Source organism: Echinops telfairi, unplaced genomic scaffold (assembly GCF_000313985.2).
Source record: "Echinops telfairi isolate 266 unplaced genomic scaffold, ASM31398v2 ScPeMD7_1713;HRSCAF=2227, whole genome shotgun sequence".
Lineage (NCBI taxonomy): Eukaryota > Metazoa > Chordata > Mammalia > Afrosoricida > Tenrecidae > Echinops > Echinops telfairi.
In genome coordinates, this window is record NW_022105611.1 from 21759279 (window position 1) to 21775999 (window position 16721).

General features: G+C 48.1%; 1 protein-coding gene across 1 annotated transcript in view; it reads left to right on the forward strand.

The window, feature by feature from the left end:
• Positions 1-1127: 1127 nt before the first annotated feature.
• The window catches only part of XNDC1N (XRCC1 N-terminal domain containing 1, N-terminal like), a 30803-nt gene continuing 15209 nt past the window's right edge, over positions 1128-16721 (forward strand). The window contains exons 1-10 of the mRNA XM_045293095.1: positions 1128-1304; positions 4002-4143; positions 4898-5053; positions 6920-7098; positions 7636-7718; positions 8539-8711; positions 9347-9419; positions 13252-13436; positions 14048-14268; positions 15948-16655. Coding sequence (XP_045149030.1) covers positions 1260-1304; positions 4002-4143; positions 4898-5053; positions 6920-7098; positions 7636-7718; positions 8539-8711; positions 9347-9419; positions 13252-13436; positions 14048-14268; positions 15948-16655 — 1965 coding nt within the window. The 5' untranslated portion in view covers positions 1128-1259. The remainder of the gene's footprint in view (positions 1305-4001; positions 4144-4897; positions 5054-6919; positions 7099-7635; positions 7719-8538; positions 8712-9346; positions 9420-13251; positions 13437-14047; positions 14269-15947; positions 16656-16721) is intronic.

The window sequence follows — 16721 nt, forward strand, 5'->3', positions numbered from 1 at the left end:
CTGCAAACACCGGGAATCCAGGACAGATGATCCCTTCAGTACCAGTGGTGAGAGTGGCGATACTGGAGGGTGGAGGAAAGGAGGGGTAGAAAGGGGAAAACGATTACAAAGATCTACATATAACCCCCTCCCTGGGGGACAGACAACAGAAAAGTGGGAGACATCAGACAGTGTAAGACATGACAAAGTAATAATTTAAGAATTATTAAGGGTACATGAGGGACGGTGGGCAGGGAGGGAGGGGGAAAATGAGCTGATACCAGGGGCTCAAGTAGAAAGCAAATGTTTTGAGAGTGATGAGGACAATAGATGTACGAATGTGGTGAACACGGTGGATGTACGTATGGATTGTCATAGGAGTTGTTCAATCCCCAAATAAAATGATTTAAAGAGAAAGAAAGGAACCAAGCTGACTTAACAAACCCAACACTCAGTGCCATCGAATCAAGTCTGACTGACAGTGACCTTGTAGGACAGGGTAGAACTGTCTTTGTGTGTTTCCGAGAGGGTAACTCTTTACAGGCGTGGAAGTCCTCATTGCTCTTCCACAGAGCAGCCTGGTAGTTTTGAGCGGCTGGCTTTGTGGTTAGCGGCCCAATTCGCCACCAGGGCGCCTAAGCGTCTACTGTGTAGCGAGGGATTTATATATATCCACAAGCCATTGAAGATTTCTAGTAGAGGAGAAACATAAGGAAAAGCTAATTTAGGAAGATTCATCTTCTGGGGAGAAAGGAAACAGAAGGGGCTTCTAGCCTATATTTAGTGAAACCCTTGTCGGGCATCCTTACTCTGTGCTCGGCTGTAGGGATCTGAAGGTGAATGATTTAAAGCACAATCGGTGCCTTGTGCTTCTCCGTAGGAACTCGCCTACTTGTGACCCAACATTAATATATGAATGTGCTATTTTGTTCTTGCTGCTCTGTTGCCCCATGGCTGTATTCCCTTTGCTTGTGTTTGTTGGAGTCTCATTGGCTGCTTCCGATCTGCTCCCTACCCGCCGCTTGTACCAGGCGAGGAGTGGCCAGTCATCAGTGTCAGCCTGACTGACCGATGCAAATGACTCCTGTGACCAGAGAATCCTCCCTGGTGAGCTGTTTGTTTGCCTTGTGCTCTCTTCCCCAGGAGTGACATGCACGTTCTTTCTCTTCTGGAAGCTGGCAGAACCAAAATATAGGCAGTGCCAAGGTGGCGGCAAAGCTGGAAGAAAGCTTGGGAGAAAACATTGTTGCTTTGGACTTGGGACAGCTGCCAGGCCCGCCATGGCGCCTGTGAAGATCAGCCACGTGGTGTCATTTTCCTCTCAGGTAGATTAACAGGATTTTTTTTTCTTGGTAGCTGGAAAGAATGAAAGGGAAATAGGAGATTTGGCTCCACTTTCAAGAAATCCTTGAATATGACAATGCCTCTTCATTGGGAGCCCAAAGCCTAATGAGGGAAACAGAGCTTGTCATGAGAGGTAAAGAGGGAGGCACATTCAGGACCCTACCCATGGGTTAGAGGGAGCTGGTTAAGCTGTGTGTCCAGTCTGCATCGCAGCTCCTGGAAAGGTAATTTGGCCACTTTGTCTCAGAGCAGGCCAGGGTACTCACAGTCACCCCTGCCCTGACAAGACACCACCGTCATCATGAAGTTCGGTAATATCCCAGATAGAGCCATAACCCCCACCCTGGGTCCTAAGACTGATCCAGGGTGGTAATTCTTAGAGACGGCTCGTCCTTTTCTCTGTTGTTGTTGCTTTATCTGTTTATTCCTTCTCGCCTCTCCTCCTGCTACTCTTAACATTTTTCAAGGAAGTTCCAATGGCATTTTGAGTAGGATGAGTCTGCGTTGTGTAGCAGTGCCATATTGCTTCCTGGTTGTTGTGCCAGTCCAAACCCCACCCGCACATTTCAGAAAGACCTTTGGAAGGAGTGACCCTGTCCCAATTAATAACTAAAATGATTGTTCTTGGTGAAATAAATTGAAAATTACCCATATCCTTAACTGTATAGTCAGCCTTAATGGTTTTTGTCTTAGACTCTGAGCCATATAAAATGCCAGTGACCCTTTAAATCTTCTAACGTAGTGGTTTTCAAACGACCTTGTGAGAACCTACCTCTCGAAGTTAAGGGGAAGAAGAAGAAGCATGTATCTAGCCCTTCCTCCGCTGGCACTTTGGCCAGAGCTGTGCTTTTATTTGTTTAAAGCCATTTATTTGTATAGGTGTGTGATGCATGTACACACACGTACATATACACTTCAGTATAAGATTTCGATTAAAAGGAAGGGGGGTTGTTGCTTTAAAACAGCAACAAAACTGTTGAAAACCATACATCTAGCCTCTTATTTTACTTCCAAATGAAACCGTTTCAGTCCAGAGAGGGAAGATGTTTTCCTCAAGACCACTTGCCTCAAAAATAGCTGCCCTTGGGTTAGAACTCAGACTTTCTCTCTCAGTACCACGAGTGTTGACTCTGAGCACATCGTTTTACGTCTGTGTCTCAGATGCACGATTAAAATGCTTGCCTTTTACCTTACAGAGTTATTTCCAGGATGAAATAGCTATCTGGGAAGGCATCTGGCTGCTCCAAGGGAAAAGGATGAGGCTTTCGGCTCCCATGACGATTTGCAGTCTTGGAGACCCTCAGGGGTACCTTGCCTTATAGGGTCACCATGAGACAGAACTGACTCAATGGCAGTGAGTTTGAGGTGGTTTTTTGTTCTTTGGAGTATAATGTGGTGGTTAAGAATTCTGAGTTCTAAGTCCTGGTTTAGAATCCTGGCTTTGCTTGATTATCTAGCCTCATGGACTTAGGTAACTTAATAAACCTGTCCAAGCTTGAGTTTATTTATCTACTAAAAAATACTAATTGTGACTAAGGAGTGCTGGTGGCACAGTGGCTTACGTATTGAACTGTTAACTCATGGGTAGCAGTTCAAACCCACCATCAGATGAAGCTTTATAGTCTGCTCCTGTAAAGACGTAGAGCCTCAGAACCCCTTGGGAGAAGTTCGCCTCTGTCCTGTAAAGACTATGAGTCCAAATCTACTTCACAGCGGTCAGTCTGGTTTTGGAAACAGCGGCTACTTCAGAGTTACTGGGAAGATGAAATGAGATAGTGTCTGTAATGCACTTAGCTCATGACCTATGGAGGTAGGTGAAAAAGAAATGCTGTGAAAACATCCAGTTCACGCTTGCGTGGGTTTATTCCAAACACCACTTGTACTGAAACGTCTCTGCAATCAAGGGGCACCTGCAGACAGGTTCTCTCCCTCATACTGTTGTCTCATTCTCATCAGCTGCCTTGTAAAGAGCAAATCCAAACAGTGGCTTCTGTGGGAATCTCCTGGCACAGAGGGCAGCTCAGAAGGTTATGGCCCCGGTTTGGGGGACCTCAAGGGGGTCATCTTGATAGATTTTCTCTAAAGGCACAGGACAAACAGAGGGGCTTCTTAGGGGGAAGTGTTTAAAATTTGAAAACTGCACTGATGAGAAAAAGACCATTTGCTGTTGTGTTTTCTAGCAAAACAATATGCCTGCTCGTTGTACAAGGGTAGCAAGGGCTGTCCTTAGAGAATGTCATTGGGAAGCTTTATCCCATGTGCCCCACAGCCCTGATCTTGCTGCCTCTTTAGACTTCCATTTGTTCCCCAAACTCAACGAACATTGAAAAGGAACATGGGTTTTGGGGTCCCTTGAGAACACCCACACTGCCATTTTCACGTGGTCTCACTCCAGGGTTAGAGAGGTGAAGCCCTGCCTTCAGTGTGTGGACCTTGACATCGAGGAACAGTGGCTTCATGGCTTGATGTCTTTGTTTAATGAAGGTGCCTAGGATTTTTAAGAAGGCTTTTCTTACTCACCCTCATATTCCTATAGGTTCCGGACTATGCTTTTTCTTTCACGTTTGGATGCCCGGAAAGGTTTGGGAGAGTCAGAGTACCTGACTCTTTTCATAGACATCCTCTTTTCCCTTGGGCTCAGTAGGGTTCCTGATTTTTGCCTCCTCTCTCTGACTTAGGATCCTAAGTATCCTGTGGAGAACCTGCTGAACCCCGACAGGCAGAGGGGTCCTTGGCTCAGCTGCCCAGAGGATAAAAGTGGGCAACTGAAGGTGGAACTGCAGCTGGAGAGAGCAGTGCCTATTGGCTACATCGATGTTGGTGAGTGAGTTCTCTGGAGCCCGAGAACCTCTGAAAGAGAGCACAGAAATAATGTGCACACACCCTCACCCCCCTCAACAACAACGTCTTGGTGAAGTCTAGCTGAGCAGCCTTCATAGACACAACCCTACCAGGGAATGACGGGGAGATACCGCCCCAGACCTTGGGGCAGATCTGTGATACTGCAGTACTCCCAGGGCTATGAGATTACAGTGTGAATGGCACCCTTTGAATCAAGCAGCGTACCTGCCATTAAACAAGATTGTGAACGCTGACAAGTAGCGTTTGTATGCACCTCCAGATGTCAGAGTCAAGAAGAGGCTGGAATGATGAATTATGCAGTTAATCTAGAAAGGTTTACTGAAGGAGATGGGAGTTTATGGCCTAAGAAGATTGTTCCTAGAAGTTTCTAGAATAAAAGACTAGCAAAGACCATTTCTTCCAGCTCTGTCCAGAGGGGTGTCAGACCCCACGAGAAAGATTTAGTAGAGACAGAATTCAGTTCTGCCTGGCCAGGTCAGAGGATAGGGGAGGGACAAGGGAAGGTTTCTGATGAGGAGCCCAGTGATCTTTCATATGATGATTTAGTGGGCTGAGGTCTCAGTTCACTTCAGCTACTGGTCCCCATGAGACTCACATGTTGTTTGACCTTTCTGGACTTCCAGTGAGCTCTAGAAGGACCCTTTCCCACCCAATTCCCTTATACCCTGTCTCCTTATTAGCTTTATTTTCCTCTCAACTTTTGTGTCCCCAGGTAACTGTGGCTCTGCTTTCGTGCAAATTGATGTGGGTCGTTCTTCCTGGTCCCTGGACAGACCTTTTGTCACCCTGCTCCCTGCAACCATGCTGATGTCCCTGGCTGATTCAAAGCAAGGGAAGAACCGCTCAGGGGTCCGCATGTTTAAAGATGGTAAAGAGGGAAAAAGCAGGGGAGAGAGACTTGTGTGTGTGTGTGTGTGTGTGTGTGTGTGTGTGTGTGTGTGTGTGTAAGAAAGAGATTTATATACAAGAGCATTTGAACATTGAGAAAACATCCCAGCCCAGTCCAGATCAAGTTCATAAGTCCTATATTAGCCCATATGTCCGATACCAATCTCTAAAGTCCTCTTCAGACTCACAAAACACATGCAATGATGCCGAATGTAGAAGATTACAGGCCAGTGGGTAGAAAGTCTTTGGATCCAGTGGCGTTGGAAACATCTCAGTGCTGGCAGGGGTCTACGTGGCTTCTCCAGCTTCCAGGGCTGCATCAGGGTGGGTCCATGTGTCGTGTCAGTTGCTATGTCTCCCAGGTGTGAGCCGCTATGATTTTATTTATGCATCACGAGATCCAGTGGAACTCAAAAGTCGAACTCTCATTTGCCATTGGTGTGTTTTTGTTCGTGCATCTGTGTCTGTAAGGGTATGAGGCGCATGTTTCCGTCTGTGATGGGAAGGCGAGTGGAGGTTAGAGAACACGTGTAGCACAGTGTTTCTTGCCTTCTGTTCTGTGCTAATCTCCGAGTGGAGTGGGTGCTGCTGAAGACGCTAGAGGCCTGATTCTGACCTCTGGGAACTTTCCATCTATAGTCAGAATTTGTCTCCTTTTTTTTTTGCAGAATTTGTCTCCATTTAAGTTGGAAACGTTTGTAATGTTATAGAGCAGCAGTTCTCAACCTGTAGGTTCAATCCCTTTGGGGGTCGAAAGACCCTTTCACAGAGGTCACCTATGACCATCGGAAAACACATATTTCCCTTGGTCTTAGGAACCGAGACATCACTCCTCTATCCGTCTCCAGGTGGGTCCACCCACATGCAAATACACCCACATATGAGTACCCGGCATGATGACATCATCGTGCCAACCCCATCCCACACACCCCGTACAAATACAAGTGTATGTGACGATTGGTGTCATAATGTACTTATGCAAACTAGTCACACGTGTAGAGAGCAGCTTCTGTGTTGAAACCAGCTACTCTGTTAAAAGCAGCTACTGTGTTGAAAGCAGCAGTATTGGAGGTAAAATGATACTTCATGAATTGTAATTACTGGGTAAATGTTTTAATCAATGCTTTAATCACTAAGCTTTAATTATGTTCAGTTTGTAACAATGAAAATACATCCTGCCTATCAGATATTACATTACGATTCATAACAATAGCAAAATTACAGTTATGAAGTAGCAACAGAAATAATCGTACGGTTGGGGGTCACCACAGCCTGAAGAGCTGCATGAATGGGTCGCGGCATTGGGAGGGTTGAGAAGCCCTGCTGTCGAGGACGAGTGGTATGACAGGCACATGAGGTGGAGAGCTGAGGTACTGGTTGGCTGGTGTGGGGAGTTGAGTGTGATGGGAGTGTGTGGTGGTGGGGGGCGTGCCATGGCATGAGGAAGCTTGAGGTGAAGTGGTCAGGGAAGAAGAGTAGCTCTGTCTCAGCTAATCCATTGGGTCACCCCCCACCCGGACATTATAAATACCTCCTCCTGAAATGAGCTGTTGACGAGGTCTCCAAAGAGGTACCCAGCAAGGATGTAGCCGTGTGCGGAACAGAGTGGAACCATGACAGAGCAGCTTGATGGTGGGAGAGCAAGGGCTTCGAGAGGGCCCTGATTGGCCTGTGTGGCTCTGCTGAGCCCTGAGCACCCTGGCCTGAGGTGGTCAGACACCAGGGGCCTTCATCCTTCCTGTAGTTGGAGTTTATTCCTTATAGTCCCACCTCCTTTCCCCTCCTTTGTCCTGACCTTCTCTTCTTTTCTCCCTTCTCCCCCTTGTGTGCGTTCTCTTCCCCTTAGATGACTTCCTGGCCTCAGCATCAAGGGAGTCATGGGACCGACTCCGCCTCACCTGCTCCCAACCCTTCACTCGTCATCAGCCCTTTGGCCTGGCCTTCTTACGGGTTCGTTCCCCTCTGGACTCCTCCGATGACCCCATAACAGGGCCCTCAGCCCCTGAGAGCTCTGGGCCGAGCCAGGTATGTATGAGGATAGAACATGGACTTACCGTCTCCCATCCCCTTTTGGTTTCTGGTGAGGAAGCTGTGGCCTGTGTGGGACAGACTGATGCATATGGGCTGTGCACGCATTCCGATGCAAGCACATGGGCTTGCTGCCCTCTCACAGGAAGAAATGAATTCTCTCCTCTCCTGTGTGGAAGAGTGAGCCTCACATCGACTATTCAGAGTTGTTGGACCATTGGTTCTTCCTGGAGACAAAGTAGACCTCATACTTCTTGGTTTTTGATGGTGGTAGCTTTTATTACACTTCGCCTCTCAGCCCCTTTTTTCCTCCACAGTTAGTAGTCTCTTCCCCCGGGAGTTTTCAGGAACGTGATACAATCCTTACCATTGGGGAACTACATACAGGAAAATTACAGAAGTTCAGCTCTTAAAGCTGGAAGAGAATTTGAGCACGTGCTCACACAAGCAAACACGCCTGTAGGAGTTATTGTGGGTACAGCGTCCCCTGGTGGTGAAGCTCTATTATTTCCTGTTTCTCCATTTTCTTCTCAGGGATCTGATGCGCAGGAGTCTGGTTCCAGCCCCTGGCTGGCGAATCCTTCCATCCGGAGGACATTCTTCCCAGATCCTCAGAAGTACGTAGCTGCCAGCGTGGCATCCTTTCAGCCACTTCAAATTCCTTTATCTGGAAGAAAAATACTACCAAGTGTGCAGAGGCGCACAAGCTCAATTAATCACACGCAGTATCCAGGACCCCCCATAGATACCACAATTCAAGGATGCTCAAGCCCCCTTATATAAAATACTATAGCATTTGTATCTCACATAGCTTCCCATATACTGAAAATCATCTCCGCATTAATGCCAGTGTAAAAGCTCATGTAATGCCTAATATACTGTTAGTACCTAATACAGTGTAAATGCCGCTTCAGTCCCTCGAAGCCTTTGAGGCCAGGAGCTTTGCTTGCTTAATTGCTCCCCACCCCAAGCCCCTGACTGCTTTCCATCTTTGGTTGGTTGAATCCATCCAGGGGCAGAGCGCTGGACACTGAGGGCCGACTCCTCTAAGCCTAGCCTGCTATATTCAAGCAGACCTCACTTCATTGTGCCTCGCTTTTATTGCACGTCACAGATAGTGTGGATGGTTTCCGTGTCGCACTGTGGTAATCCTCACAATAGTTCAAGCTTTGTCATTAACGTTGCTGCACATTTAATAGAATAGTGTACAGGGTACATGTAAGTTTTCAATGTACTGGGAAACCAAAAACATTCATGTAACTTACTTTAGTGATAGTGACTTTATTGAGGTGCTCTGTACTCACGCCCGCAATACCACCGAGGTATGCCTGCATATCAAACCAGCCTTTTCCAGGAAGCCAGAGGGCACTGACCAGTGTGAGCAGAGTGAAGTCTCTCTTCTGAATTAAGCCAAGCGCTCTCTGTGTTTGGCTACAGGAGCAACAAGAACATTGCAAAGCTCAAGAACATTCTGAAGCAGCTGCAGCCAGGGACTCTTGGCCGCTCAGCTCGCATGGTGCTTTCTGCTGCCCGCAGGGCAGCCCCAACCAATGCAGCAGATCCAGGGGACAACCACTCCGGACCAGGCTCCAGGCATCCAGATCACTCAGGTGAGGCCCATGATCTATCCTTAGCCCTGTCCTCTACCTGAATCCACCACTACGATAAAGGCTTATAAAATGGGACTTCCTGGTGGGACAGTGGGGGGAGGAAACAGGATTGTTAGTGTCTTGTCTCCAGAAGAAAAGTCCAAGTGTTGTGTAGGAATTAAAAGAACCATCAGTCTAGGAATCAGAAAAATCTTTCTCTTTGGGGGCTTCGGTTCCTTTACCTTCCAAGTGGAGGACTATGAAAGCACTTTGTGAAGTATTCTGTGCTTTACAAGGTTTCATAAATACTGAATCACTACACAAATGGTTGTTACTGGGTTTTGTTACCACTCATGTGTCCGAAATGGAGTATCTCTTGTCTGCCAGGCTCCATGTTAGGTGCTGGAGATACCACAGTGAATAAAATAGCAATGCCTCTTGCCTCCCAGAGAAACGGGTGTCCATGTCACACAAAGAAACAAAACTGAAAACGAAGTGCTTCGGAGAAGAAGCATATAGAAGGACTAGATTAGAATATCCAGGGCAAGTGTCTGGTAGGAATTAACATTTCCTCTAAAAAGTATTGACCAGTGAGGAGGTACAGTAGAGGTGAGGACATTTGCTAATGAGCTAGATTTGATGAGTATTTCTAACAGAGCCCAGACCCAAGAAGCAAAACTCGGAGAATGGTGCAAGCAGGACAAAGAGACGGAAAGTACAGGACCACAGGTGAGTAAGGCCAACCTAAGAACCCCAAACCACCGCCACAGACCATGTTGCCCTTCCTTCTCGCTTGCTTTCGTTAGGTCAGAAAGCACCTTTGTGTAGGTCCTGATCTGTTAGGGTACACATGGAGGGCAGTGGAGAAAAGATAGCCTCTTCTCCATTTTCTCAGGCTGGGAGCAGGGCAAGGAGAAAGCCCTGTAGTGCATCAGAGTCTGAAGATAAATACTTTGTATCTCATGGACAGTGTTGCCTAATTCTCCCGTATCCTGTGGTTACTTACCTTTGTGCTGTTCCTGATCTTGAAAAAAATCTGATGTATGTGTGACTTGGGGAGTTCAGCAATGCTAGAAGGAATAGACGTCAACGGAAGGAAGTTTACGCTCTAGGTGCACCTGTTTGGTTTGCTATTTGGTGTTTTTAAGGAATTACCTTGAGATGAAGCTTGCCTCTTCCATCCTCAGGCATTACTGTTCCTTGTCTTATAATAAACAAACCCTTAACACCACTGAAGAACATTAGTGTATTACTCTTGGAGTAGTATCTTCAAGGGAATGGGAGCAGTAATAATGAAACCAATCTTCCCCACCTGCTTTCCCCACTACCCAACTTGGCGTTCAGTAGACACTCATTAAAATGTGTTGCTTAGTAGTTGTTAACTGAAATTGAAGGTGAGTCTTTGGAGTAGGGCTCCAATTTTAATTGGGCATATGAGAGCGAACTCCTATCCTTTTCTCAAATGGACGATCCGACCTCTGTTTATTAAGTAAGTCAGTGGATTGGGCCTTGACTCAAGTACTCCCTTAACACAAGAACACTTTGTTCTAACAATCGGCATTCTGTGATGCTCACCTTCCCGACATGATCGCTGAAGACAAAGCAGGTACATAAGCAAATGGGGTGAAGAAAGCTGTTGGTGTCCAGCTATCAAAAGACATAGCCTCTGGCGTCTTAAAGGCTTGAAGATAAACAAGCAGCCATCTAGCGCAGAAGCAACAAAACCCACATGGAAGAAGCACACCAGCCTGTGTGATCATGAGGTGTCGATGGGATCAGGTATCAGGCATCTAAGACCCAGAATAAAACCATACTCAAGGTGAAAGGGGGGGGGGCATGGAAACCCAAAGCCCATCTGTAAACAATTGGACATCCCCTCACAGAGGGCTCAGAGGGAAGAGATAAGCCAGTCAGGGGGCAGTATAGCACCGATGAAACACAACTTTCCTCTAGCTCTTTGGTGCTTCCTTCACCCCACTATCATGACCTCAATTCTACTTTATAGATCAGATTAGACCAGAGTATGCACACTGCAACAGATAAGAGCCCGCAATACAGGAATCCAGGATAGATAAACCGCTCAGGTCGAACAAGAAGAGTAGAGATACCAGGAGGATTAGGGGAGGGTGTGGGGGGAAGGAGGGAATCGGTCACAAGAATCAATCTAGAACTACCTCCCAGGGAGATGAATAACAGAACAGTGGGAGGAGTGACGAAGGATGATATAAGATATGGAAAAAATAACCTATAACTTATCAAGAGTTCGTGGGGTGGGGGGAAAGAAATGGGGAGCTGATATCAGGGGCTCAAGTGGGAAAAGAATGCTTGGAAAATGATGATGGCAGCATATGTGCAAATGTGCTTGACACACTGGATGAATGTATGCATTGTGATGAGAGAGGTAAGAGCCGCCCATGAAAGTTTTTTAGAAAAAGAAACAACAAAACAACCCCCCAAAAAGAAAGTCCGTGGATTCCTGATACCCTCTTCCTTGTGTTAGATTCTGAAGTACCATGCTAGTTCTGCTTTGCCTGTGGATCATTTCAGATATTCTGTAATGAAAGCAATAAAGAGAGCGGGTGATATTTATCTCAGAAATGCAAGGTTGGTTCTACAAATGAAAATGGATCAATGCTATGCACTATATTACTGGACACAGACGAAAGTCACCTGATCATTTCAACAGATACAGGAGTCCGGCATTTTCCATGGTAACACTCTCAGCAGACAAAGCCCATCAATACCCTACTTAATGGTGAAGGCTGGGAGCTTTTCTCCCAAATAAGACCAGGGTGCCCCTTTATCCACGTCTGCTCAGCGTACACTGGAGACCAAGACGGAAAAGAAATCAAAGGCATCCAGATTTGAGAACAAGAAGTAAAACTTCCAATTCACGCGATAATGTACAAGGGGGTACCCCCAAATAAGCTTTCTCTTTTTCTTTTTTTAAGTAAGCTTTTTCAAAGCTATGTGTGTGTGTTTGTTATTTTCACAAAACAACCTTATCACCTTCAAATTACTCTCCATTACACTTAATACACTTGTCAAATCTGCAATTCCATTCTTGGAAACATTTTCAAACTCATCTGGATGGCTGACAGCACCTCCCTTGTTTTTTTCCTCTCTTTTCTACATTATCAAATCGCTATCCTGTTATGTCCCTCTTCATTCACAGAAACAAAAGGTTGTACGTAGTGAGGTCAGGTGAGTCGGATGCATGGGGCAAGAGAAGTATGCTGTTTTTGCCCAAAACTAGTGCACTGGATGTGCAAGTGCATGTTCATGGTGGCAAAACTGGTTTCCCATCTGCCACAAATCAGGCCTTCTTTGTCACACACTGTTACGCAACCTTTTCAGAACCTTAAACTTGATAAATAGTCTGACCTGGTGGAACGAACTCCAAATACACTATCCCCCTCACATCAAAAAAACAAATGAGTATCGGGTTTTGAGGGGGAGTACCCCTCGTATGAAGATTCTTAAGAAATCTACAAAAACCGTATTCATAAAATCAAAAAAGTAGAAACAGCCCAAATATTCATCAACTGACTGATAGATAACCAAAAGATGGTCTGTCCTGGCAGTGGAATCTTACTTTACCATGAAAAGGAACGGAGGGAGATGGGGAGGAAAAGGGGATTTCAGGAGTAACTAATGAACAGGGGAGGGGGAAGGGGCTCTAGAACAGACTGATCACATGAATTATCTTAAAGGCAATTTGACCATGGGGAGGGGTGTTCTAAAATTGATGTAGGGGTGATTGTATGATTCTCCCTGACATGATTGAATTATTCTATGATTTTTAAATGACTGTCGAGTAAAACTTCTGGGGGAATTAAAAAAGGAATGGAGTGCGAATGCATGCTACAACCCGGAAGAGCCTAAAAAACATGCTCTGTGATAGAAGCTGGTTACAAAGGATCACATACTGTGATCCCCAGAAAAACCATCACTCGCAAATCCATTGAGATGAGAGTGTGCTTAGTGGTGTCGGGCTGTGGGAAGGGGAGAATGGGGAGTAACTACTAATGGCACAGGTTTCTCTGTGGAGTGATGACAGTGTTCTGGAATTAGATACTGGTGATAATTATACAACTATATGAATATACTAAAAACCACTGCATAGGGGCGGTCAAGAAGAAGGAGAATGTTTTGAAACTGATTGTGGTAACAAGTGTCAATACTGCTTGATGTAACTGAACTATGAAATGTTACTATGTCTGTAAAAGCTCCACCCCAAAATGACAAATATATATGAATAGCACAGTAAAAAATACATTAAAGTCACTGCATAGTATGTTTTAGAGGTTTGAATTTTATGGCATATGAATTATGTTTCAGCTTTTTAAAAATCACCTTAGAGCAGTAATAGAATCTCTCTTCTCAGATGTTCAAAGGTTCAAGGACATCCCTCGAGTCTGTTACACCAAGTGGGGGGACTGGGACTCCAACTCCAGGCTCCACCTTCCCCACCCAATTCTAGGCTCTTTCAGCTCTAATGACTGGTGATCCCATCCATCCACTGCTAATATCTGGTCTTTCACTGTTTGTTTCCTCACAGATTTCTAGCTAACTCTAGCTCTCAAACAAAGGGAAGGGGCACAGCACAACAACGTGTATCGCAGCCCCACAGCAGTGGACAGAGACGACAACATAAGTCGCAGCCCCACAGCAGTGGACAGAGACGGCAACCCCAAGCCCAAAGCAGTGGTGCCCAGGAGAGTGGACAATGTCCCATGTGTGCTGGTAAGCCCCCTGGCTTGGGCATGCAGGGCTGTTATGGGACCATTGGGCATCCTTTGAGGAGGAGCTAGATCTGAGAATATTGTCAAGAACATCTACGTATCAGACAGGGCGATATTGAGCACCTGCTCAGGTTGTGTTCACTAAGGAAGGGATATGAGCCCTGCCCTTGGAAGCATGAAGTAGTTCTATAGAAAGCAGTACTGGAGAAAGCGTAGCATTTCCTTCAAGTCCACACTGAAATGGATTTTCTGAGTCTCTGTGAAGGTGGTACTTGTTTGCCAGATCCTGCCTCTTTCCGGTCATTTCCCAGCTGAGCTCCTGCAGTGCTCTGATCCCCTTAGGTTCAACAGGCCTCGCTTCCTGCTGTGTCACTGTAATGGCTTCCCCATGTAGCTTCACCACTGGGCTCTACATTCCATGAGGCAAGCCTCGGGGGTGGGTGCATCGTAAACACTCCAAGAATATTTGGTGGATACATGACTATATAGTATCTCTGTGCTATACAATTTTGGACGGTGATAAAATTCCTGTATTTTGACATCAGATGCTCCCTCAGACTACTACCTGGGAGCAGACACATTTTATTTACTTTCGCTCTCTCTCCCTCTTAGGCTCCTTCAACATTGAGGTTCTCCCCCTGCACGCTGCCACTTGTGGAGAGAGCTCCCCACCTCAGCCAGCCTCTCCTTCCTCATCACCTTCTTCATCTGAATCTGTAGTGTGGGTTTCCTCCCCTGAGAGCTCGCCGCCCATTTCCTGGATCCAGTGCCCTCTCTGTCAGTCCTACTTCTCAGCGGGAGATGTGGAAGAGCACGCCGGCATGTGCGGGGACGTCCCTTGACTTGAGCCATGAGAGCCTGTGGTTTTGCAGCCCCCTGGGAGGACTCAGGGTGGGGAGCTCTTGAAAACTGAGAAGGGCTGATGTGGCCTAGCTGCCTCTCTCTCTCTTTTACTTCATCCACTCCCTCAGGACTCCGTCCGAAGGCCCCTGTGGGCCCAGCTTACTCCCAACTCCCAGTTGTCAAGGCTGCTGTCACCATGGTGCCTGATTCTTCCAGCCCTGTCTTCTCCCCCTTGGAACTTCTGGGGTAAGATGAGTGATCTCTCTAGGGCTTTGGAACACAATCCAGGACTTCTTCCTCTTGACGAAGAGAACACAGCCTCATGCTCATTTTCCTGAGAGGAAAACAGGCCCAGTGAGGAGGAAAACGCTGCCGATCAGAGCCTGCAGTGCCCGAGGAAGGCGAGCGTGGTGCTGAGTGAGCCATAGGCCGCATTCCAGTGCCGTCTGTGGGTTCCCATTCCTGTAATCGGTCCTCGTGCTACTGTGTGACTTTATGCCCAGAAGATTCACCCTCCTGCACCCCGTCTACAAGTTAATGCTTTCCGCAATGGTTCCAGGCCTGACTCTGGACCTGGGGCAAATCCCATTCTTTATACAGGGTTAGTTGGACTTGAGAGTCTCTTAAGCCCTCTCCGGTTAGAACATTCTAACTTCTAGCCCCTCCTTTGAGCAACTATGTCTTCTCTCCCTCTTCCCAGAAGCTTTTGTTTTGTGGCACCAACTCCCCAGTCCCCGGAGTGCAGGGCATTGGGGGAGCAGCTGGTTCTGGCCGAGGGAGGGCCCAGGGCGGGGTTTTCAGTGGGTAGAAAGGAGGCCAGGCTCCATCAGGGGAGCACCCAGCAAGAGCGCAGTCCCTCAGTCTCTACCAGCATAGGTGGGTGCGGCCATGGACCCCCTCACGGTAAGAGGCCTCTGCTTCCCTCCCTCCCCCCATCCTGGTCTCATTTCTGGCTATGAGTAAAACCATAGTTTGGCCCAGAGAGGCAGCAGGGACATCTTAGCCACCAGGTAGGTGTATGGTGAGCTCCTCTGGGTAGGAAAAGAACCTCTGAAACCCTGAACGGGGGCCCAGAAGAGACAACCGGTGAGGAGGGGCTTGTTCCTGGGAACAGTGAGGGGAGAAATGTACCCCAAAAGCAAAAGAAGGCAGTTAGGGGTTTGGTGGAGGGGGGAGCATGGTGGGACCCTGCCAGGAGGCTTGTTTGGTGCTGAAGGGCTTCCGAAGAACCCAGTTCAAAGACCCTCCTGGGCGGACCCAGCTGCACCTGCCCATCAGAGATGCTCCGGGATTTCTGGGAGGAGAGCTGATGGGGAATGAAATCAACAACCTGGAGGTTAGAGATCATGTGCCTGCTTATAGACCTGGCTCCCAGCCTAGCCCCACCACCTGCTTTTATCCTCCCCACTTTTGACCCCACTGTGAGGGCAGGCAGGGGTACCTGTAGGGGGTGGAAGTTGTCCTGAGGGAAGTGCCCCAGCCCCAGCACTTTCCTCACCTGAGAGTCCACACAATAAAAAGGTAAACAACAGCGTTGTTAGTATGTGTTTGGTACAGTGGCCTGGCTGGGTGGCAAGGGATAAAGGCTTGAGAGGCGGCGGGCAAAGAGGAGCCCTACAACTTAGGGCCTTGAGGTATGGGTCCTACCTTCTCCCACTCCTTCATTCAGCCCCAGCCCAACTGGACCGAGATCGTCAACAAAAAGCTGAAGTTCCCACCCACGATCCTGGGTGCCATTCAGGAGGGGCGGCTGGGCCTGGTGCATCAGCTGCTGGAGGCCGGGCTGGAGGCCACGGGCGGGCCCCTGCGAAATGTGGAAGAGGCCGAGGATCGCTCCTGGAGGGAAGCTCTCAACCTGGCCATCCGCCTGGGCCACGAGGCCATCACCGACGTGCTGTTGGCCAATGTCAAGTTCGACTTCCGGCAGATCCATGAGGCGTTGCTAGTGGCAGTGGACACCAACCAGCCAGCTGTGGTGCGTCGCCTGCTGGCCCGCCTGGAACGGGAGAAGGGCCGCAAAGTCGACACCAGGTCCTTCTCCCTGGCTTTCTTCGACTCATCGATCGATGGCTCCCGCTTTGCCCCTGGCGTCACGCCACTCACGCTGGCCTGCCAGAAGGACCTGTATGAGATCGCGCAGCTGCTCATGGACCAGGGCCACACCATCGCCCGGCCCCACCCCGTCTCCTGCGCCTGCCTGGAGTGCGGCAACGCCCGCCGCTACGACCTGCTGAAGTTCTCCCTGTCCCGCATCAACACCTACCGCGGCATTGCCAGCAGGGCCCACCTCTCGCTGGCCAGCGAGGACGCCATGCTGGCTGCCTTCCAGCTCAGCCGCGAGCTCAGGCGCCTCGCACGCAAGGAGCCCGAGTTCAAGGTGGGTTGAACTTCCTCCTCCCTTCTCAGCACCCACGTATGCTACATGGGTCATACTGGCCGGGCC